At 53.1% G+C, this 22,791-nt stretch overlaps 1 protein-coding gene across 32 annotated transcripts in view; it reads right to left on the reverse strand.

The window, feature by feature from the left end:
• Nucleotides 1–348: 348 nt before the first annotated feature.
• Nucleotides 349–22,791, reverse strand: part of IL4R (interleukin 4 receptor) — a 50,887-nt gene continuing 28,444 nt past the window's right edge. For 16 of the 32 annotated variants that reach the window (XM_085015904.1, XM_085015913.1, XM_085015897.1 and 13 more), the window contains 7 exons: nucleotides 20,791–20,945; nucleotides 18,375–18,526; nucleotides 10,847–11,003; nucleotides 8,302–8,401; nucleotides 5,235–5,313; nucleotides 3,615–3,664; nucleotides 349–2,853 (listed from right to left, as the gene is read on the reverse strand). In XM_085015904.1, coding sequence (XP_084872030.1) covers nucleotides 1,284–2,853; nucleotides 3,615–3,664; nucleotides 5,235–5,313; nucleotides 8,302–8,401; nucleotides 10,847–11,003; nucleotides 18,375–18,526; nucleotides 20,791–20,945 — 2,263 coding nt within the window. In that variant the 3' untranslated portion in view covers nucleotides 349–1,283. 32 annotated transcript variants of the gene reach the window in all.

A 22,791-nucleotide genomic window follows, 5' to 3' on the forward strand; every position in this document is an offset into this window, starting at 1 on the left:
TTTTTCATGTCTGTCTCCTCCACTGAACCGTAAGATCTAGGAGGGAAGGGATTTTGTCTCATTCCCTGTTTCCTCACTCCCAGCACAGTGCCTGGCACAGAGTAGGTGCTCAGTAAACAGGATGTGTGACTTTCCCGCTTTCTCTGCCTCTCTGCGTCCTCCTCTGTGTTAAGATGGAGAAGGGATGGGAGTTCCCGTTGCGGCTTAGTAGTAACGAAACTGACGAGTATCCAGGCAGAGACAGCAAAAGTTACTGAACCTTTTGGGCTTCGGTGCCTGAGGATGGGAGGATTCTATGAGTGAATAAAGCCCTTGCGACAGTCCCTGGCAGTATGTTTGTTTAATGAATTTTTTAAAAAGGAGATAAAGAATCTTTATTTATACAAAACTCCATGCTTTCCCTTCCACTCTCCTCCGCAAACACAAATATCAGGTGATGAAACAATCTCTGAGATACACACAAACAAGCGTTGTTCAGCCTGAGGTCTGGGCTGATGTGAAGCAATGTGCCTGGTGTCAGCACTGGGGATACCCAGCTGGCTGGACCATGGGACCTGAACCACTCCCTCTGAACCATCAACGCCAGCCATGGCATCCGCGGGGAGCACATGCCCGCCCTAAGGTAGCGAGGATGCTTATCCTGGAGATCCAGTGCTTAACAGGAGCCCCCGGTCTTACAGGTGTGTAGGCAGCGGGCACAGTCACTGCTGTGATACCCCACTTAACTAAGCTCCTCTTGGTAGCCCAGACCCCGCCCTGCAGTTGTCAACCTTATGACGCTCTGCTAAATGAATGGGCATCTCTGGGAAAAGGACCACCCGTCCTGAACCTTAATTTCCCATGGCCTCCCAAGTCATTCCCCCGTTGGCTTTGGTTTGCTTTTAGGTTCCGCATCCAATCCACCGAGGTGGTGGCAGCTAATCCCAGGACTGGGCAGCAGAGCCAGACTGGACAGTCTGCTACAGCAGCTGTGGACTGATGACGTGGCCAAGAGCTTGCTCACAAGTCAAGGTGCCCAGGAACCTCCCCATCCCTGCAGGTGCTGGATGTGGGCATAGCTGCCTGGCGCCCTCTGTGCCCACGGGATGTGGTGAGCCCAGGCCAGTGTTGGGAGCCAGGGGCATTCAGTCTATGGCAGCCCCAGGGGTGGTCGTCTCCATCCTGGGGTTCTCCGAGTCTTTCGGAACTCTGCCAGCCTGGCTGCCTTCCGAGGGGAGGCATTTTGCAGGCAGAGGTAAGGTGCAGTCCTCACCTATAGACTTCAGCAGGAAGAGGGCACGCCCCTAGGAAGTGTCCATGCACGCAGGCCCTGGGGAGAGCATCGCTACTGCTGTGGGGGTCTGGCTGGAGCTCTGAACATTGCTGGGGGTGATTTGCAAGCACGGGGGGATCTTACCCTCCCTTGAGACACCCAAGAGTGCCAGGGAGGCCGGAGAAAGGCTGGCTTCCAGTGGGACCCCACTGGATGGGGCGTCTGGGGCCCTCAGGGGGGTCACCATGGGTGGGGACCCGTCTTCACAACAGCAGCTACAGCAGGGGCTGGCCACCACGTGGACCTTGCCACCGTCCTCCTGGCCGTGGCACTGCTTCAGGTGGCCGCACAGGTGGCAGGTGAGGGCTGAATAGACAATGCCGCTGCCCAGGTCATCCCTGAGGGGATCGGCGGCCTGCTCCAGGGCCAGCGGGGGCTTCTGGCCATCTTCTCCTTTGACCGCTGGCTCCAAGCCAGGGCACTCTGCAGAGCTGCCTGGGAAGGGTGGGTTCTGAGGGCTGGGAGGGGGCTCCATGTCCAGTCCAAAGGTGAACAGGGGGGTAGGGACGGGGGTCTCGGGGCAGCCAGGAGGGAGGCTCTGGAAGGGCTTGTAGCCGCTCTCCCCACTGCTGGGTTCAAGCCCAGATGTCCCTGGGCAGCTGGCACTGCCAGCAAGCAAGCTGGAGAAAGCCTTGTAGCCAGCTTCTCCACAAGGGCCAGAGCCCGCCGCCCTGCGATCCTGAGTGCCCTGCTCCACTGCGTGCACAAACTCCCGGTAGCCGCTGCTGCTGGGGCCCGAGGCGGGGGCCGGGGCCGCCCTGCGCTGGAGGACACTCTGGCGCAGGATCTGCTCCCAGGTTTCTGGCTCAGGCTGGAGTGTAGGGGGTGGCTCAGAGGGCTGGGGGGCAGCAGGGAGGCTGGGCTCCACTTCCTCCAGGGCTTCCGCCAGCTCTGGGTCCGAGTCCAGCTCTCCGGGATCTGAGGACTGGCTCAGGAAGGTGCTGAAGCTGCGGTAGGCGGGGTTGTCGGCGATGACAGCAGGCAGCTCTGGGAAAGCCAGGCTGGCTAGGCTCTGGGTCGGGGTGGCCTGAGGACTTGGCTCTGGGTTCAAAGGCTGCTCCTTGCCCTGGGACGATGCCTCGGGGGATCCCACCCTTGGGAACTCGGCCCAGGGCATCGGGGCACTGGCGTTTTCCAAAGGTGGGAGAAGGCAGGACTGTCCCATGCCCTGGGGGCTAAAGGCCCCACTCTCATCCCCGAGAAGGTCAAGGAACAGGCTCTCTGTCAGGCGGGCTGCGATGCCCTCTCTGCCCTCCTGGAAGCTGCCCCCGCTGTTCTCGGGCGATGGGCAGAAGCTCCCTTTGTCTTCCTCCTCTTCCTCTTCCTCATTCTCCACCTGGGCCTCAAACAGCTCCACGCACCGCACCACGCTGATGCTCTCTGGCCAGAGGATCGTCTTGCTGACCTCTACGGGGCGCCATGCTGCTTTTGCAGGACCCTGGGAAGGCCCATTTCTGGCAGCCTTCGAGGAATCTTCATCCCTGTCCACGCCATGCTCCAGGAAACAGGGCAGGAGCTTGGTAAGACAAGTCTTCCAGCGTCTACAAAAGCAAAGTTTGTTCAGAGTTCAGTTTCTCCACCTGAAAAACTCCTATTCATCCTTCAAAGCCCAGCTTGAAATCACCCTGGACTAATGTCTGCCTATTGCAAATATACCGCTAGACTTTATAATCGATACTCAGTCTACCCTCATTACCAGATGGGAAACTCCTTGAAGGCAGGACCTGTGTCTCATTGAAATTTCTGGAGCTTGGCATATAATACAAACTCAGTCGATTGACTAAGGAAAGGTCTTTGTTGGAGTGATGATATTTAAAATACTGATCAATGCCACAGTGCAAATAATGACCAATTAGAATGGCTGGGGCAGTCTAGGGCTGGGGAAGTGTCCTGAGTCCCCTGCTGTGCTAGGCATAAACCCTTCAGTTTCTGGATTGTGAGTAGGTCCAGAGGACCCAGAGAGAGGGGCTAGGGAGGCCAGGGAGATGGTGGGTAGGGCTGTTTGCCAACCAGTACACCACTGTGCCAACATTTCAACAACTGGTGCGGCTGCCCTGATGGACCCCATCAGCCTTGCTCAGGACAGAATGGGTATCCCAAGGGGGTTCCGTGTGTGCTTGGCCCCCCCAGTGAAACTCAGGGGGCTTGGTCAGCAGCTCACCTACCCAGACCACCCCCCTCCCCGCCCGCCAGAGGACAAGTGCTGAACCCTGAGGAGAAGGCAGACATGCAGGGGGAATGTGACCCCAATTCCATCCCCTTCCAAATCCACACAGGCTAAGACCCAAATTCATATACATACGGGCACTTGGCTGGTTCCTGACCACGGGACCGCTTACCCCACAGTGACACCTAAAACACAGAGACAGCCGATGAAACAGAGCAGAGAGGGCTTTGCACCCAGCCTGGCATCCAGCAACACTCAGCACACACTGGCGAGGAAAAGATTGTTTGGGGAGTTCCCGTCATGGCTCAGTGGTTAATGAATCCAACCAGGAACCATTATGTATCAGCCAACTGATACATAAATGACACTGAGTCCACACAGGGCACTGTAATACACACTTTGCAGGCAGTGTCTCAGTGAATTCCAACATCAGCCCTGTTAGGCAAACACTAGTGTAACCCACATGAGGAAACGGAGACACAGAATGGTAAGCAACTTGTTAGGCCCACCCTGCCGCTAAGTGGCAGAGCTAGGGTTCAAAGCCAGCACCCCTGGACTCCAGAACCTGCCATGGGGTCCCTGGGGAATTTCGGACACTTGGACTCTCTGTTCTTTTTTTGTGTGTGTGTCTTTTTGCCTTTTCTAGGGCCACTCCCACGGCATATGGAGGTTCCCAGGCTAGGGGTCTAATCGGAGCAGTAGCTGCCGGCCTACGCCACAGCCACAGCAATGCAGGATCCAAGCCACATTTGTGACCTACACCACAGCTCACAGCAACACTGGATCCTTCAGCCACTGAGCAAGGACAGGGATCGAACCTGCAACCTCATGGTTCCTAGTCGGATTCGTCAACCCCTGAGCCACAACGGGAACTCCAGGACTCTCTGTTCTTGACGAGATCTGTATCCTACCCACCCTGATGGTGCTCAGGCAAACCCCACATGGCCACTGCACCCAGGAAGCTGGCCCCACCCCTAGCTCAGCGGTGGCCACCTGGCTGGTCTCAAGTATCTCCACTCCTTAGAGGTGAAGTGGTTTATGAAAGAGGCTGTGATACAACTCAAGCCAAGGAGAATGGAGATATTTGCTAGTGCTTTGGGGGCAGTTTCCTGCTCTTAAGAGGAAGTCACAGGATGCTTGTCCCCCTCTCCCTCTCCTTCTGGCCTCCTGCCCTGGCACAGGTACCCCTCCCCAGGAGATGAGGTACTGGTGATCTCAGGGATCCTCTCCTCCCAAGGGAGTGAAAAACCAAGAGCCCAGCCCCACAGGAGCCCACCCCAGGCTGAAAGAATAGTCAGTCAAGGGAGGGGAATAAAGCCTCTGGGCTCCCAATGACTGCATTAAGCTGCTGGATCAACCCCAGCCTGAAACCTCCATGACTTCCCTGTGCAACCCCCAAAGCCAAGGAATATCCTTAACATTGCAGACATCTTTTTTTTTTTTTTTCTTTTTAGGGCGGCACCTGTGGCATATAGAAGTTCCCAGGCTAGGGGTTGAATCGGAGCTACAGCTGCTGGCCTGCACCACAACCACAGAAACGCCAGATCTGAGCCGCATTCTACAACCTACACTGCAGCTCACGGCAACGCCAAATCCTTAACCCACTGAGCAAGGCCAGGGATCGAACCCAAGTCCTGGTGGATCCTAGTCAGATTCTTAACCTGTTGAGCCACAACGGGAACTCCCAACATCCCAGACATCTTGACTCCTATTTCCCGATTCACTCAGTCAAAGCATCCTCACCCGCTCTCCTACCTGAGAATCTTGGATGACAATGGCCACAAGGGGGCTGTGGGCTGGGTTGGGAATTTGGTCCCACCATTCTTTCTTAATCCTGAAAAAGAAAAGGACAAGGTGTCAGCCCCTGAATCACAAGCAGGGATGTTCTTCTTAGTGAAACTGAGGAGTTCCTGTTGTGGCTCAGTGGTTAATGAATCCGACTAGGAACCATAAGGATGCGAGTTCGATCCCTGGCCTTGATCAGTGGGTTCAGGATCTGGCGTTGCTGTGAGCTGTGGTGTAGTTTGCAGACACTGCTCGGATCTAGTGTTGCTGTGGCTGCGGTGCAGGCCAGTGGCTACAGCTCGGATTAGACTCCCAGCCTGGAAACCTCCAAATGCTGTGGGTGCAGCCCTAGAAAAAGACAAAAAAAAAACCCCACAAAAACCAAAAACCTTATTGAAACAGAGCAGGGCCTCCTGGGCATCAGCCTTTCTGTGTCCCCCATTTCTCATTTTTAGGGAATAAACTTCAGCCTCCACAGCCTTCTCTGAGTTTTAAAGGGCAGATTCAAACAGTTGCAAATCAGGGAAGGGAGGGGAAGCAGAGAGCAGGGAGGAGCCGTCCAGAGACAATAGTGCAGCCTTGGGGCAGGGTCCTGGTTCCTCCTCCAAGGAATATATAGAACAGTGTCTTTGAGCTCTTTGGCAGAACGCAAACCCCCGACAAATGGAAACAAGAGAGGAAGGACCCTCAGAACCAGTTCCGGGGCCACTAAACAGCAGCTTTGAAGAAGAATACACGCTTGTGCCAACTCTGATCCTTATCTAGGGCCCTATTTTCCACTCCCAAACTATAAAACCACTTCCTATTCTCGGGGCGGTTGAGGGGGGGCAGGGGGAGGGCACAGTCTTTAGGGCATTAGCCTGCTGTGACCCTTCTTTGCCTGGCAAAGCAATAAAGCAACTTTTTTTTCTCCTTTGCCCCAAATTCTGTCTCCTTGTTTCTATTTGGCACCCGTGGACAAAGGCTGAGTTTCAGCAACATGATCAGGGATCAGAGATCATGGTGGTAGGTTCAGGGATGTTGTGTGGGCTTCGAAGCCTCTGCAAGGAACCCGGTGTTTGGCCAAGACAAGAATTACCAGACCCTTAGCATCGCCCCATCCATCTCCTTGTAATGCCCCCCACCCCCCAGCTTGAGCAACCTAGCCTATTCCTTCCTGCCCTCTACTAGGAAAGGTATGTGGCCCACCCCTCATCGCACCCCTAGAGGGGCCTTCTATGCCCCCAACCAATCAGCAAGTGTATGGTAAAACCCCTCTTTTCCCAACCAATCAGCAGGCCGGCGGGTGTTATCGCGAGACCTCCCCTCTCCCTGGGTTATAAAAGTAGACATGACCACACCCTCGCTGTCTGCTCTCCCTGATTATCAGGAAGCTGGCCTGCTGCGGCTTGCAGCATCTCTTGTTTTAAACTCTTCTTTCTCTTTGGGGTCCCTGATCATCAGGAAGTCATCCTGCTGCACTAGCAGCGTTTCTATTCTCAATAAACTCTTCTTTCTCTTCATCCCAGTACAAGTGCAGAAATTCTTCTTCCAACCCCCATGCACAGACCACAATAGATCGTGCCCTCACCCCATTGAAACAGGTTCTCCTGCTAAGCCCACTCTACTGATGAGGAAACTGAGGCCCGGGGAGGTGAAATGATGGCTGGGGGTGGGGTGGCAGAAGAGCTGGGTTCATGCTCCAGATTCCGCTATTCAGAGTGGAGTTGCTGGTGTGGCTGCCTCTAAGTCCCGGGGTATTAGGAGAGGCTCAAGCTGCAGAGAGAGAATTCTGGGTTTCCCCTTTAACCTTCACCCTGGAGCAGCTGAGGACAGGGTGCTGGGGAGAGGACTAGGATGGCCTGAGAGGCTGAGGGATTCCTTCTCCCTTCCTGGATCAGCCTGGAGCCCCAGAGTGTCAGCCCTGGGAGGGAAGGTCCTCAGGCCCCCTCAGGTTAGCCTCTGCCCACTCGACTCAGTCAAGACATATTCATTGAGCACCTACTAGGTCCAACTCACTGTGCCAGACCTTGGGCACACACTGTGAACAAGAGAAGCAAAACCCCTGGCCTGGAGGACCTGACCTTCTAGAAGACGGAGACCGATGAACAAAGAAAGGCTTATATGACGTCATTCATCCCTGACTCTCAGTGCCGGGAATAAAAATAAAGAAGATAAGGGAGGAGTTCCCATTGTGGCTCAGCAGAAATGAATCCAACTAGGATCCATGAGGATGCAGGTTCGATTCCTGGCCTCGATCAGTGGGTTGGCGATCTGGCGTTGCTGTGGCTGTGGTGTAGGCCGGCGGCTGTAGCTCCGATTCAACCCCTAGCTTGGGAACTTCCATATGCCACATCTACGGTCCTAAAAATAAAGGGGGAAAAAAAAAAGGAGAAGATAAGGGAATAGAGAGTAATAAAGGGTGTGATCCTGGAAGGCTTCCCTGAGGAGGTGACTTCTGAGAAACAACTGAAGGTGGAGGAGGAGAGGGTCTTGGAGAAGCCTGGGGACAGGGCTTTCCAGGCAGAGAGCACAGCGAGTGCGAAGGCTCAGAGGAAAGCACTTGCTTGGGGTGTTTGAAGAACAGCAAGATGTTTGGAGCAGTGAACGCAGTGAGCGGCGGTGGGAAGGACAGCAATGGGGAAACGGGCTCAGAGAAGGGAGAAGACTGGCCCAGCAGGTGGAGTTCCCGTCGTGGCGCAGCGGAAACAAATCCGACTAGGAACCACGAGGTTGCGGGTTCGATCCCTGGCCTTGCTCAGTGGGTTAGGGATCCGGCATTGCCGTGAGCTGTGGTGTAGGTTGCAGATGCGGCTCGGATCTGGCATTGCTGTGGCTCTGGCATAGGCTGGCGACTACACCTCCGTGATTAGACCCCTAGCCTGGGAACCTCCATAGGCCACAGGTGCGGCCCTAGAAAAGACAAAAAAAAAAAAAAATTCTCTTGGTGAATGAAAGGCTGATAGATCAGAGGGGAGACTTCCCGCCCACTCCGTGGCCTGGTGGTGGGGGTGCTGGCTGACGGCATCAGCATCCCGCACCGAGGCCCAGGACTCACCTAATGATGCCGAAATAGCAGGACAGGCAGATGATCAAGATGACAACGCAGGAGATGCTGACGCCGAGCGGGAGGCGCTGCTCCAGGGGCTCCTCATAGTCTGCAAGATGGAGGGGAGCTGTGAACCTGCATCATTCTACGCCCAGCCTGGTCTCCATGTCCCAGAGCTGGAAATCTGGCTGGCATCCTCCCAGATGCATGAGCTGGCTACTGCCACGTCCACCCACCCATCCCCTCCTACTCCTCCCCCGCCACACCAGCATCCTCTCTGTCCCCTGCTCCTCCAAAGCTCCAGTGACACCTCAGCATCTTGACCTTGCTGCTTTCTCTTCCCTGAAGCACAGAGGTCAAGGGCAAGGGCTCTGGAGCTGCACGACCTCAGTTCGAAACCTGACTCTGTCTTCTACTTGCTGGTAACTCAGAAGAAGACCCTCACCCTCTCTGTGCCTCCGTTTCCTCTTTGGTACAATGAGGGTAATAACAGGACTTGACAGCTCACGGCAATGCCAGATCCCTAACCCACTGAGTAAGGCCAGGGATCGAACCCGCAACCTCATAGTTCCTAGTCGGATTTGTTTCCACTGTGCCACGAAGGGAACTCCACCTGCTGGGACAGTCTTCTAATAACACGGTGGCTGTGAGCATCATGTGACAGAATACACACTGCGCTCGGAGCAGTGCCTGCACAGCTACTCGCTCGCTCGCTCCTTTCCTTGTTCACTGTCTGGTCCAAAAAGTTCTCCCCATCCCCTCCCCACTGCCCTCTGCCTTCACTCCATCCACTTCCCTTGCTTTTTTCCTTCCCAGACTTAACTGTCATCAGGATCTACATCTCATTTGCATTTTTTTTTTTTTTTTGCTTTCTAGGGCTGCACCTGCCCCATATGGATGTTCCCAGGCTAGGGGTCAATTCAGAACTACAGCCGCTGGCCTACGCCGCAGCCACAGCAACATGGGATCTGAGCCACGTCTGTGACCTACACCCCAGCTCACGGCAATGCTGGATCCTTCACCCACGGAGCAAGGCTGGGGATCGAACCCACATCCTCATGGATCCTAGTCGGGTTCGTTAACCACTGAGCCACGAAGGGGACGCCCTCCTTTGTCTTTTTGTTTACTGGCTTATTTTCTGTCTACCCCACCAGAATGTCAGTTCCACAAGAACAGGGATTTTTGTCGAATTTGTTCACCACTGATCCCTCAGCATCCAGCACCGGACCAGGGCCTGGTACACAGTAGGAGCTCAATACACATTGGCGGAAATAATGCACAAGTATCTAGCACATGGTATCTGTTCCACATGAGCCATGACCCTTCCCTTCCCTGGGTCAAGGGAAGAATCAAATCAATGTGACAAAACTTTCCCAAGCACTCACTGTGTGCCCGGCACCGTGCTGGGCACTGGCAATGGATACCACCCATAGAACCGGCAGCCCAGGGACATCCACGGAACAGGATGAGCAGTGCCAAGAGGGATGTGTGATGGGCTGGGGGGTAGCACCTTCTAATTGCCACTGTGCCCAGCACGCTAAAGAATCCTTCCTCTGGAGTGCACGTCATGACTCAGGGGTTGACGAATCTGACTAGGAACCACGGGGTTGCGGGTTCGATCCCTGGCCTCACTCAGTGGGTGAAGGATCTGGCGTTGCCGTGAGCTGTGGTGTAGTTTGCAGACGTGGCTCGGATCCAGCGTGGCTGTGGCTCTGGCGTAGGCTGGTGGCTACAGCTCCGATTGGAACCCTAGCCTGGGAACTTCCATATGCCTCGGGCGCGGACTTTAAAAGCAAAAAACCAAAAAACCCCCCAAAACTCGCATTTCAATAAAATTAAGTTTTTTTTTTGTTTGTTTTTTTTGTCTTTTTGTCTTTTGTTGTTGTTGCTATTTCTTGGGCCGCTCCCACGGCATATGGAGGTTCCCAGGCTAGGGGTCCAATCGGAGCTGTAGCCACCGGCCTTCGCCAGAGCCACAGCAACACGGGATCCGAGCCGCGTCTGCAACCTACACCACAGCTCACGGCAACGCCGGATCCTTAACCCACTGAGCAAGGGCAGGGACCGAACCCCCAACCTCATGGTTCCTAGTCGGATTCATTAACCACTGCGCCACGACGGGAACTCCTAAAATTAAGTTTTTCTTAGAATCCTTTATATTTTATTGTATACACTTAAAAATATTATTCTGAGATGAGGTCCACAGGCTTCACCAGACTGCCAAAGGGGTCCATGAAAGGTTAAGCATCTCGGTCCTGGAGAATAAGGGGTCCACAGGGAGAAAAACCACCCACAGATGAGCAAAGTTCGTACTGGACCCTGACATGAGCAAGACAGACATTTCGCCAGTGTTGAGCCACAGAATTTGTGGGGTTGTTTGTGACTGTAACCTAGCCTCCTCACCCTGACGGGTACACTAAGTCATTGGTAGTTCTGCTACTGCAGTTAGAGGCATCCTACGATATGGAAACCCAGATGCTGGGCCGGGGGACGGGTCTGGCCACAGAATGACAGTGGGGATGCCGGCCGCTCACGACTCCAAGCAGATACTCACAGTTAAGCCACTTGACACTCGGGCTCCACTCACTCCAGGTGCTGTTGTATCTCTGAGCCCAGGCCTTCACGCGTGCGCTGTAAGCAGCTCCAGACTTCAGGGTGTTGGCTGGGAATCGGAGGGTGGGCCCCAGGTAGGTCACATTATAGATTCTGAACTGCTGGAGGAAGGGGAGCTGTCAGTGTACCAGCCTGGAGGGGAGGGGAGTACCAGCTCCCACCCAGGCTGCTTTCCTGGGCAGATGCCACAGTGTGTAACAGCCACCAGTCTGGGTATTTGGTAATTTCTCCAATTCAGGCCTTGGTTTGCTACCTCCGCAACTGTGACCAGAATCGGGGAAGAAAGGTCGCGGATCTGGCCCTTACCCTGCTCCCCCCAGCCCCTCCGCCCACCCTGATCAGCCACATGATGGTACTGGGGGCAAGTTGATTTTTTTTTTTTTTTTTTTTTTGTCTTTTTGCCTTTTCTAGGGCCGCTCCTGCGGCACATGGAGGTTCCCAGGCTAGGGTTCTAATCGGAGCTGCAGCCACTGGCCTACGCCAGAGCCGCAGCAACGTGGGATCCAAGCTGTGTCTGTGACCTACACCACAGCTCACGGCAACGCCGGATCCTTAACCCACTGAGCAAGGCCAGGGACCGAACCCGCAACCTCATGGTTCCTGGTCGGATTCTTTAACCATTGTGCCACAATGGGAACTCCTGGGGGCAAGTTGATTAACCTGAGTTTTAGTTTCCTCATCTGTAACATGAAGGTAAGAGTTCCTATCACCACTCTCTGGCTGTGTGACTTTAGATAAGTTACACAACCTCTCTGGACCTTGATGTCTGTCCTCTTCTGCAAAATGGTGATAATAAAAGGGCCTCTGGTCCACAACTCTTACGAGGATTGAGTGGGTTATTATTACACGTAAGCACTTAGGACAGGGCCTGGCATGTGGGGAACACAAGAGTGATCTTTCTGAAGCACAGACAGGGTCAAGGCATCCCTTTTTCTCCTTCAAGGGCTCTCCAGAGGGAGTTCCCATTGTGGCTCAGTGAGTTAAGAAGCTGACTAGTATCCACGAGGACACGGGTTTGATCCCTGGCCTCGCTCAGTGGGTTAAGGATCCAGTGTTGCCGTGAGTTGTGATGTCTGTCAGTCGAAGATGTGGCTCAGATCCTGCGTTGCTGTGGCTGTGGTGTAGGCTGGCAGCTATAGCTCCAATTCGACCCCTAGTCTGGGAACCTCCATATGCCGCGGGTGTGGCCCTAAAAAGCAAAAAAAAAAAAAAAGAAAAAAGAGGGCGTTTACTCTCTCAAAACTCCACAGTCAAACCCAAACTCCAAACTGCTCATAATCTCAGCCCCACCCCACATAGCCCCCATCAGAAAAGGACTTTCAATTTCTGTTGGTAACTGAAAAAAGTAAGATGAAGATTCTTTTTTTTTTTTTTTTTTTTTTGTCTTTTTGCCATTTCTAGGGCTGCTCCCACGGCACATGGAGGTTCCCAGGCTAGGGATCCAATCCAAGCTGCAGCCACAGGCCTACGCCAGAGCCACAGCAACACGAGATCTGAGCTGTGTCTGCCACCTACACCACAGTTCATGGCAACGCCGGATCCTTAACCCACTGAGCAAGGGCAAGGATCGAACCTGAAACCTCATGGTTCCTAGTCAGATTCATTAACCACTGAGCCACGATGGGAACTCCGTAAGATGAAGACTCTTATGTGCTGTCTGTCACCTTTTACATTAAAAACAGAAATCCGGAAGGCAGGCTGATGCCCTTGGATGGCCCCACAATCCCCAGCTCGTATCACTTATGTAACCCACTCTCCTGATGTGTGGGCAGCACCTTGCCTCGTTCCCAACCAACAGAGAGGGACACAGCTGATGGGTACGCAGGGGCTATGCATCTGTGATTCCAGATGTAAGACGGTGCCTGCACCTTACTAGGAGGCTCGAGAAAGAACGAGGGCAGCCTCCTGCCAAAAGCCAGCGAGAACCCGAGGCTCTTGGATCAACAGCCCACAAAAGCCCGAAGGCTGCCAGCATCACAGGCACTCAGAAGTACTCCTTCAGCTGTTGAACCTCAGGCGAGCCTCAGCCCACCCCTTGCCTGCAGCCTTGTAAGCCCCTAAGGAGGGGACCCAGCTAAATCGCGCTCAGATGCCTGACCCCCGGAAACGGGGCGACAATACGTGAGTGCCATTTAAAGCAGTGACGTGTGCAGTGATATATTATAACAGCAATTCGAGAAAACTTGCGGTGATGAATCAGCAGACACTCCTTTGCTTGTCTAGGTGTGAAGTCTCTAGAAGGACACACATGCCTCCCCGCCCTCTGCCTGCTCTAGTCTGGCCTCTTTTTCCTCCTGGCAAGAGACGGGAGCAGGGGTCAACCTCTGGGGAGAGATGGAGATGGGGGTGTGGAGAGAAATATATTCCCTTTCTAAGTTCTTGGGTACCATGTGAGTGGTTTTTTTCTTTTTATGGCCAAACCTGTGGCATATGATGTTCCCAGGCTAGGGGTTGTATCAGAGCTGCAGCTTCACCTATGCCACAGGCGTGACAACAAAAGATCCGAGCCACATCTGTGACCTATATACACCACAGCTCACGGCAACACCGGATCCTTAACCCACTGAGCAAGGCCAGAGATCGAACCCAAAACCTCATGGTTCCTAGTCAGATTCATTAACCACTGAGCCACAACGGGAACTCCACTTACCTCGGATTTTTAACCCCCTGAGCCACAATGGGAACTCCCTTGAATTTTTTACTTCATATCAATATTACTTTTATTTTAAAAAACTATAAAAAAAAATTTAAAAACGAAGTAAAATGTGTGTCAGGATCATTTCTGACAATGAGTGGCCCGGATCCTGTGGCTGGGCTCCCTCCCTCTGCTGGGTCCATCCCTTGGCAGCCTCCTCTCCTTCTCAGGCCCCTGCAGCCCTTTCCCAGCTCCTGCTGGCAGTTGGAAGCTTTTAAAAGAAATGTCTGGTGTAAAGTGAGCGGCCGAGGGGTGATTTTACACAACAAGTCCAAAGAGCTTGCTGGAGAATTGAGGGGAATTCCTGCTGTGGCACAATGGAATTGGTGGCATCCCTGGAGCGCTAGGACACGGGTTCAATCCCCAGCCCAGCACAGTGGGTTAAAGATCCGGTGTTGCCGCAGCTGCGGCTCAGGTCGCCACTGCAGCTCAGATCTGATCCCTGGCCTGGGAAAGCCATATGCCTCGGGGCGGCCAAAAAAGAAGAGAGAAAATGGAGGGCATCGAGAACTTTCCAGTGGATCTGGGAATGGGGCGGGAGAGGCAGGAGGAGAAGGGGGCAGGGAGAGAAGGACACTCTCACTGTCAGTGTTCCTTTCCTTCTAAATCACAGTAAACAGGAAGCAGCCACTCACTGAAGGAGTCAGACACCCTGGAGCGGAGCAGGGAATTGGGGAAATGTTTTACTAAGAAACGAAAAAGAAATTGAGCTTCTGAGAAACTCCCTGTGGTTGGTTTGTTTTCCAACAACAAGGTCAGGTGTTCCAGAGACCGGGAAAGATCCAGGGGAAGAGAAATAGCACAGGCTCTAGAGTGCAAGTCCCGGCTTCAAATCTCAGCTTGGCCATTTCCAGCCGTGGGACCCTGGGCAAGTCATTCCACCTCTCCTAGCCTTGGGGTCCTCGTCAATAAAATGGACAAACACCTTTCCACCTGCAGGGCTTTCCCAGCCACTGGTGATAGTCCCTGTTGTGCCGGGCATAGAGTAGTGCCCAAGAAACAGGAAGCATTATAATCATGAGCGTGGCATTCATTGTTCCCAGAATGCTTGTGACCCTTCCTGAGCTAGAAAACTCCTATACATCCTTCAATGCCCAAGCCAAAACTCCACCTCCATTATAGAATCTGGTCCAGAAATCATCCAGGACAATGAGCAGTTCCATCTCCCAAATTCCATAGCAAATTGCTAATTATCTCTTTTTAGAATTGGTGTCACCAGTCTGAGCCACAGCTGGTGTCTGCTGGAGCAAACACAGCTGGACACCCACCCAGCCTCTATGCCGTTGGGGTCAGGTACCCAAAGCTCAGGGCAGGTGAGCCTCTGTCTCTCACTCAAGGGTTGATTCTCATTGGTCTAAATCAGTCAGCCTATGATTGGTTAGAGAGGAGCATGTGATCATCTCTGACCAATGACTGAGGATGGGAATTCTTTGGGCTTCCTTCTGTCCTTGGGAAGGGAGAGGTGGGGGAAGGGTGCCTCTGTCTCACAGACCAGAGAAGCTGGACCTGGAATTCTGAGGCCTGGGGCAGCCTTTAAGCACCTACATGACCACTAAGGCATAGCCCAGATGCACTGACTAATTCTATCTGCCGGCTAGTGTCTGGTGCCAGGTCCTAAACCCAGCACGCTCTCTGGGTTTCCTCTTCTCCAGAACTTTCTCTGGGGAGCCATTCCTCCCTCATTCTCAGCCCATCTGGTTGGGGTGAAGCTGATCTGACCTGCTCCAGAGGTAGGCACATGACTCGCCCTGGCCAACGAGTGCACAGCCCTAGCACCCTCCCTCCTGCCCACCGCTGGCGACAGGTTCAGAGACTGACATCCCAAGCCAGGTAGCTGATCACTGGGTCTAGGACTTTTGTGGGGATTCTCTGGGAAGAAGAACTTTTGCCCACTGTGGCTTTAAGATGCAGGCCTGGAGCTGCTAGGGGGCATCCTGGCCACTCGCTGAGCAAAGAACCTGCCTAAAAAACAAAGCCAACCCAGAAGAAAGCAGGACCAAGAGAAGAAGATTCTTGGAACCTAGACCCAGCCATGACATGCAAATAAACATCATTTCTTTGGACCCCATAGGTCGCACCCTTCTCTCCCTCCAGCTTGTCCCCTGAACCAAGCCTGCACCGGCCCAGGAAAGGGAAGAGAATTTATTGCAAAACTGAATCTGCTTCTTTCCTTGGCATCTGGGCAAACTGCCTCTTCCTGCTTGCTCTGAGCTTCTGCAGCGAGAGACTGGCTGCCCCATTCCTGCTCCCACTCCACGTCCGGCCCAGTGCCAAGGGGGAAAACCATCCCTGAGAAATGTAAATCAACACCCACGACCTCCCTGGCCTGGCCAGAAAGAGAGGGCACAGGGACGGAGCTGACGTGGCAGCTGAAGATGTCTGGGGCCTGCTCGCAGCATACCCTCAAAGGTGCTGGCAGGGCCAGTCACAGACCAGGGTGCGGGAGGGCGAGGCAGGTGGGATTTCCGAGGCCTGTGGCCCTCGGGAGCAAAGGAGGATGATGTTTATGCCAGGGGCGAGGGGTGTCACACATCTCATGCTCTTAACAGCCCTGGGGTGATAGGTACCCATTATGGCCATCTTACAGATGGGGAAACTGAGGCATGCAGAGGCAGAGCACCTGACTCAAGATCATGCAGTGGGCAAGTGGCAGGGCAGTATTGGAACCTGACTCTGAGGCCCCTGGTGTTCAGAGGGGGTCCTTGCAAGGGGACTATCTAATGAGGAAATATAGGTGGCAGAAAATGGCCTCCACCCCTACCTGCACCTAAAATAGAAGGGGGCCCGGCCATCCACTGTGTAGCCCCTGTCATCATGTACTTGAGTTTCCTATAAACCAGCTCTCCTGGGGGTTTGGGATTGGTACAGGCATACTGAGATATATGGAATGGACTGGCTGATGGTGGATCCCACTGGATCGTTCAGAAAACTCTTTCCCGGAGTTCCCGTCGTGGCGCAGTGGTTAACGAATCCGACTAGGAACCATGAGGTTGCGGGTTCGGTCCCTGCCCTTGCTCAGTGGGTTCACGATCCGGCGTTGCCGTGAGCTGTGGTGTAGGTTGCAGATGCGGCTCGGATCCCGAGTTGCGGTGGCTCTGGCGTAGGCCAGTGGCTGCAGCTCCGATTCAACCCCTAGCCTGGGAACCTCCATATGCCGCGGGAGCGGCCCAAGAAATAGCAACAACAACAACAACAACAACAAAAGACAAAAAGACAAAAAAAAAAAAAAAAGAAAACTCTTTCCCAAATTCTGGGATCATCTATGTAGGAAAAGAATCTGAAAGAGAATGGATGTGTGCAGCAATAAAAAAACATTAAAAAATAGGAGTTCCTGCTGTGGCTCAGTGGAAACAAATCTGACCAGTATCCATGAGGATGTAGGTTTGATCCCTGGCCTCGCTCAGGGGGGTAAGGATTCGGGATTGCCATGAGCTGTGGTGTAGGTCATAGATGCGGCTCGGATCTGGCATTGCTGTGGCTGTGGTGTAGGCCAGGAGCTACAGCTCAAATTCAACTCCTAGCCTGGGAACTTCCATATGCCGCACCTGGTGTCCTAAAAAGACAGTTAAAAAAAAAAAAAAAAAATTAAATAAATAAATACATTTCCGTATGGGAAAAAAAATGGCAATTCAGGAGCTCCCTGGTGGCTCAGTGGGTTGGGGATCTGGTGTTGTTACTACCGTGGCACGGGTTGGATCCCTGGCTTGGGAACTTGTGCATGCTGTGGCCTGGTCAGAAAAGTCAATACATTCACTTAAAAAGCAAGCTCACAGTAAACAAACAGACTAAAAAGGAACTTCACTGCCACTGCTAATGACTATAAAGCAAACATCAGATGCAGTGAAGTAAGTGCAAACAGAGCCATACAACGGCATTAAATTACGGATGAACCTGGTTTTTGGAAGAAAGCTGAGCCTGCTTTCTTCGTTCTGTTAAAAAGGATTAGTAGGGAGTTCCCTGGTGGTGCAGGGGGTTAAGGATCCAGCTTCGTCACTGCAACGGCTCAGGTTGTTGCTGTGACGTGGGTTCCATCCCTGGCCTGGGAACTTCCACATGCCAAAGGCAAGTGGCGGAAAAAAAAAAAAAAAGGAAGTAAACCCATCAGCTCAGCTGTGATATCTCCCCTGAGAGTCAGGATGGGGACGGAGCTGCCGGGAGTGTGATTTGGTCACTCACGTGAGTTTCCAAGGTACCACCTAAAATCTCAAGTGTCCTGTCACCTGGGAAACAGTGGCCCAGAGCCCTTCTTTTATTGCTGAGGAGCAGTGACCAAAATAACCTCCCTTGTCTGCACACTGAGAGTCAGGGACCTGGAGGTGATCAGAGACTGATACCGGCACAGAGCCAGAGGAGGTGCTGGCAGATCTATTTATTTTACTATTTCCTTTTCTTTTTAGGGCCACACCCTCAGCATATGGAAGTTCCCGGGCTAGGGGGTCGAAACAGAGCTACAGCTGCCAGCCTACACCACAGCCACAGCAACGTGGGATCTGAGCCCCATCTGCGACCTACACCACAACTCACAGCAACGCCGGATCCTCAACCCACTGAGCAAGGCCAGGGATCGAACCCACATCCTCATGGTTATGAGTCAGGTTCTCAAGCCGCTGAGCCACAAGAACACTGCCGCTGGGTGGGCGTGGGGGAGTCTAGCTCTCCAGGGTTTGCTGTCAGGCCGGGGGGCCATTCTCCTCATCTCCCACCCCAGACCCCAAGCCTCCATCCACTTGAGTCCCAAAAGGCGGTGTAGAAACCCCGCAGGGCACGCACTCACATCCGTGGGGTCGTTCTCATTGGAGATGTTGACCAGGTAGGTGAGTTCCGAGTACAGGTAGCTCTCAGAAGGGTACGGGTTGCTCCACGTCAGCAGCCAGGTGTGGGAGATGTTGGCGTGAACCATGAGGTTTCTGGGGGCCAGGGGTTTCACTGTGGAGAAGCGGTGCCTGGTGAGGGGCCGAGCTGGGTGCCGGGAGGAGGCCCACCCAGCACACACACCATTTCGATTTTTACTTATTTATTTATTTTTGCTCTTTAGGGCTGCACTCACGGCATATGGAAGTTCCCAGGCTAGGGGTCGAATGGGAGCTGTAGCTGCCAGCCTCCACCAGAGCCACAGCAACTCAGGATCTGAGCCGCGTCTGCAACCTACCCCACAGCTCACGGCAACGCCAGATCCTTAACCCACTGAGCAAGGCCAGGGATCGAACGCACATCCTCATGGATCCTAGTCAGGTTCAGTACCAATGAGTCACAATAGGAGCTCCCCATTTAGATTTTTATTTTATTTTTATTTTTTTAATTTATTTTTTGTCTTTTTGCCATTTCTAGGGCTGCTCCCATGACATATGGAGGCTCCCAGGCTAGGGGTCAAATCGGAGCTGTAGCCGCCAGCCTACACCAGAGCCACAGCAACGTGGGATCCGAGCCGCATCTGCGACCTACACCACAGCTCACAGCAACACCGGATCCTCAACTCACTGAGCAAGGCCAGGGATCGAACCCGCAACCTCATGGTTCCTCATCGGATTCGTTAACCAATGAGCCACCACAGGACTCCCCCATTTAGATTTTTAATCAATACCTCCTCCTCCATTTTAATCAATACACTGAGGGCTTCCACACCAACTTAGTCATAACAGTGAATTACAATCGTAATACCAATTCCTGTGTTGCTAAAATCCTACTTAGCATTTTAGCGACTGTGAACTCCCTTTCCACGGGGGATGCAAAATGGATAAAGCAAAAGAACCCAAACTTTGCCTCTTCCAGTTTCATCCTTCATGCTTTTGGCCACATATGGGAATGGTATTATTATTTACTAAATATTTGTCATTTCTTTTCATTAAAAAAAAATTTTTTTTTTCCTTTTTAGGGTCGCATCTGTGGCATAGGGAGGTTCCCAGGCTAGGGGTCCAATTGAAGCTGTAGCTGCCAGTCTACACCACAGCCACAGCAACACCAGATCAGAGCCGCCTCTACAACCTACACCGCAGCTCCTGGCAATGCCAGATCCTTAACCCACTGAGCGAGGTCAGGGATGGAACCCGCATCCTCAAGGATACTAGTTGGGTTCATATCCGCTGAGCCACAAAGGGAACTCCGTATTTTCCTTCCTTTTGATTCATGTGTTTTAAACCTTGGTCTCTTTTAAGGCAGTCATGTCCATGAAGTTACAGGAATGTGCATTAAAATGAATATACATATGTAAAAATTATTTTAATTCATGGGTTCATCCAGGGGTTGATTTAAATCACGCCTCCCCCCAGCAATACAAATAGGCCTTTCAGGAATTGCTGATGGCATGGTGAAGACTGTGAGCTTGGTGAGAATACTGCCTCTGTTGCTCAGTAGCTGTGTGACCTTAGGCAGGTTACTTGTCCTCTCTGAACATCAGTTTATTCAACTGCAAGATACGGATAATTACTGGAGTTCCTGTCGTGTGGCGCAGTGGAAAGGAATCTAACTAGGAGCCATGAGGTTGTGGGTTCGATCCCTGGCCTCGCTCAGTGGGTTAAGGATCCCACATTGGTGTGGCTGTGGTGTAGGTCGCAGACGCAGCTCAGATCCCGCGTGGCTGTGGCTGTGGCTGTGGCTGTGGTGTAGGCTGGCGGCTACAGCTCCAATTCGACCCCTAGCCTGGGAACCTCCATATGCCGCTGGTGCAGCCCTAAAAAACAAATAAATAAATAGGGATAATTACTATCTTTTGGAAACTGAGGCCCCGAGAGGTACTGTGACTTGCCCAAGGTCACACAGCCAAAGGTGGTACTTTCACTCCCATCACGGCACCCCAGCAAGCTCTTGGGGAATTCCTACAGCAACTCTGGGTTCCAGAAGCTCAGCCTCCCAAGATCTAGACTGTCTGAGCAGCAGCAGCTGACCAGTCAACAGAGGGTGGAAGGCCCATTCTCAATTCTGTTTCTGATCTGCAGCAAAGCATACCCTCCACTAAACACAGCCTCATTCAACACCCCAGTCTGGGCACTTCAGTTCAGGGGGTGGAAAGAGCTGAATCGAAGGGGACCTAATGTTCTTGCTGAGCCCAACCCCATTTCAAAGATGGGAAGACTGAGACCCAGGAAGGCGCAAGAACCTCATCAGTTTTGGGAAAAGACAGGAGGCTGCTTAGATGCCTCCTGCCCCCGGGGTGGAGCCTGCAGCCCTGCCCCACCCCACCCTACCCCACTCACCGTTCTGGCTGGGCTTGAAGGAGCTGTTCCACAGCAGCTGTTCCCCGGCCCACAGGTCCAGCTGGTAGGTGTCCACAATGACAATGCTCTCCATCAGCATATGGCAGACGCACACTGAGCCTGCTCTGTTCTCGGGGACACACGTGGTGTGGTTTCTGCAGACACAGATGTTGCATTAGGCTGGTCATGTGACCCAAGGGTGTCTCCCCTACTCCCCCCCAGGAGACGCCTCAAGGAACCACAGGCTCTTGCAGCGTCCCAGCTGCCCTGCCTCAAGGATCAGATCTGGGGACCTGGGAGCAGAACGGCCAGGGTGTGGTGGGGACAATAGCCTGGGACCACAGCCCCTCACCACACCCACCAAGGACTCAAAACACCTCTGGCCCCAGCCTTGGGCCCTGAAAGCCAGTGAAAGAGAAGAACCCATGGCGTGGAAAGATTTGTCACAAGGTACGTGTCAGTCCCAGCCATTCCTGGCAGCACGGTTTAGCCCAGTGTAGAGCGGACCGTGGCATGCCTTGGCAGGCCCGCGCACCCTGTGCCCCACAGCCTAATCCGAATGTGCCAAAACAGCCAACCCCACATCATCTGCTAGGCCAGGGGGCAGCAACCATTTCTCTAACAAGTCAGATAGAAATTTGGGGAGTTCCCATTGTGGCTCAGCAGTAATGGACCTGACTGGTATTCAGGAGGATGCAGGTTCAATCCGTGCCCTTGCTCAGTGGGTTAAGGGTGCGGCATTGCTCTGGCTGTGGTGTAGGCCAGTAGCTGCAGCTCCAATTCAACCCCTAACCTGGGAACTTCCAGATGCTGCAGCTGTGGTCCTAAAAAGCAAAAAAGAAAGAAAGAAAGAAAGCAGGCAAGAGGGAGTTCCTGTTGTGGCGCAGCAGAAGGAATCCAATTAGTATCCATGAGGTTGCCAGTTCAATCCCTGGCCTTGCTCAGTGGGTTGAGGATCCGGCGTGAGCTGTGGTGTAAGTTGCAGATGCAGCTCGGATCTGGTGTTGCTGTGGCTGTGGTGTAGGCCGGCAGCTGCAGCTCCAATTGAACCCCTAGCCTGGGAACCTCCATATGCCATGGGTGCGGCCCTAAAAAGATAAAAAAGAAAAAAAAAAGAAAAAAAAAAGAAGAAGCAAGAAGGCAGGAGGAAGGAAGGAAGGAGGAAAGAAAAAGAAATAGGAGTTCCCGTCGTGGCGCAGTGGTTAACGAATCCGACTAGGAACCATGAGGTTGCGGGTTCGGTCCCTGCCCTTGCTCAGTGGGTTAACGATCCGGCGTTGCCGTGAGCTGTGGTGTAGGTTGCAGACGCGGCTCGGATCCCGCGTTGCTGTGGCTCTGGCGTAGGCCTGTGGCTACAGCTCCGATTAGACCCCTAGCCTGGGAGCCTCCATATGCCGCGGGGAAGCAGCCCAAAGAAATAGCAAAAAAAAAAAGACAAAAAAAAAAAAAAGAAAAAGAAATAAATTTGGGGGCTATGAGGGCCCTACCTTTTCTGTCTCAACCACACAACTCTGTGGATATAGCACAAAAAGCCCCAACCATAGACAGTACGTAAACAAATAGGCATGGCTGTGTGTCAATAAAACTTTATTTACAAACACAGGTGGCGGGTCAGATGTGGCCCATGGGTCAATGTTTGCAGATCCCTGGTCCAGGCGAAGGTACCCTGTGCACAAGCACAGCCCGTCCACCTGAGTATGTCATGAACCATCAGTGCACCCCATACCTGCTGAGCTGTCCTTCCCAGCATGCATGTCCTTATAACTGTGTGCCTGGGATACTGGGTCATGTCCGGGGCACCCGCTATAACGCTGGTTGTCCCCCTGTACTGTGGATTATCCCAGTGAACCATCTGGAAAAACACATCCTGAGTTCCACGGTCCACCCAGAGCACAGTAAACTCCACCCCCAAACAATGATCTAACCCAGAGCTTCTCAACGTATGGTCTGCGGTTCCACGGAGTCAAATTGTTTTCATAATAAAACTCTGACGTTAGCTGC

The sequence above is a fragment of the Sus scrofa genome, chromosome 3 (genome assembly GCF_054392235.1).
Source record: "Sus scrofa isolate SSC_HxYL_T2T_F1_AM1 chromosome 3, Sscrofa_HxYL_maternal_Yorkshire_Landrace_v2.0, whole genome shotgun sequence".
Lineage (NCBI taxonomy): Eukaryota > Metazoa > Chordata > Mammalia > Artiodactyla > Suidae > Sus > Sus scrofa.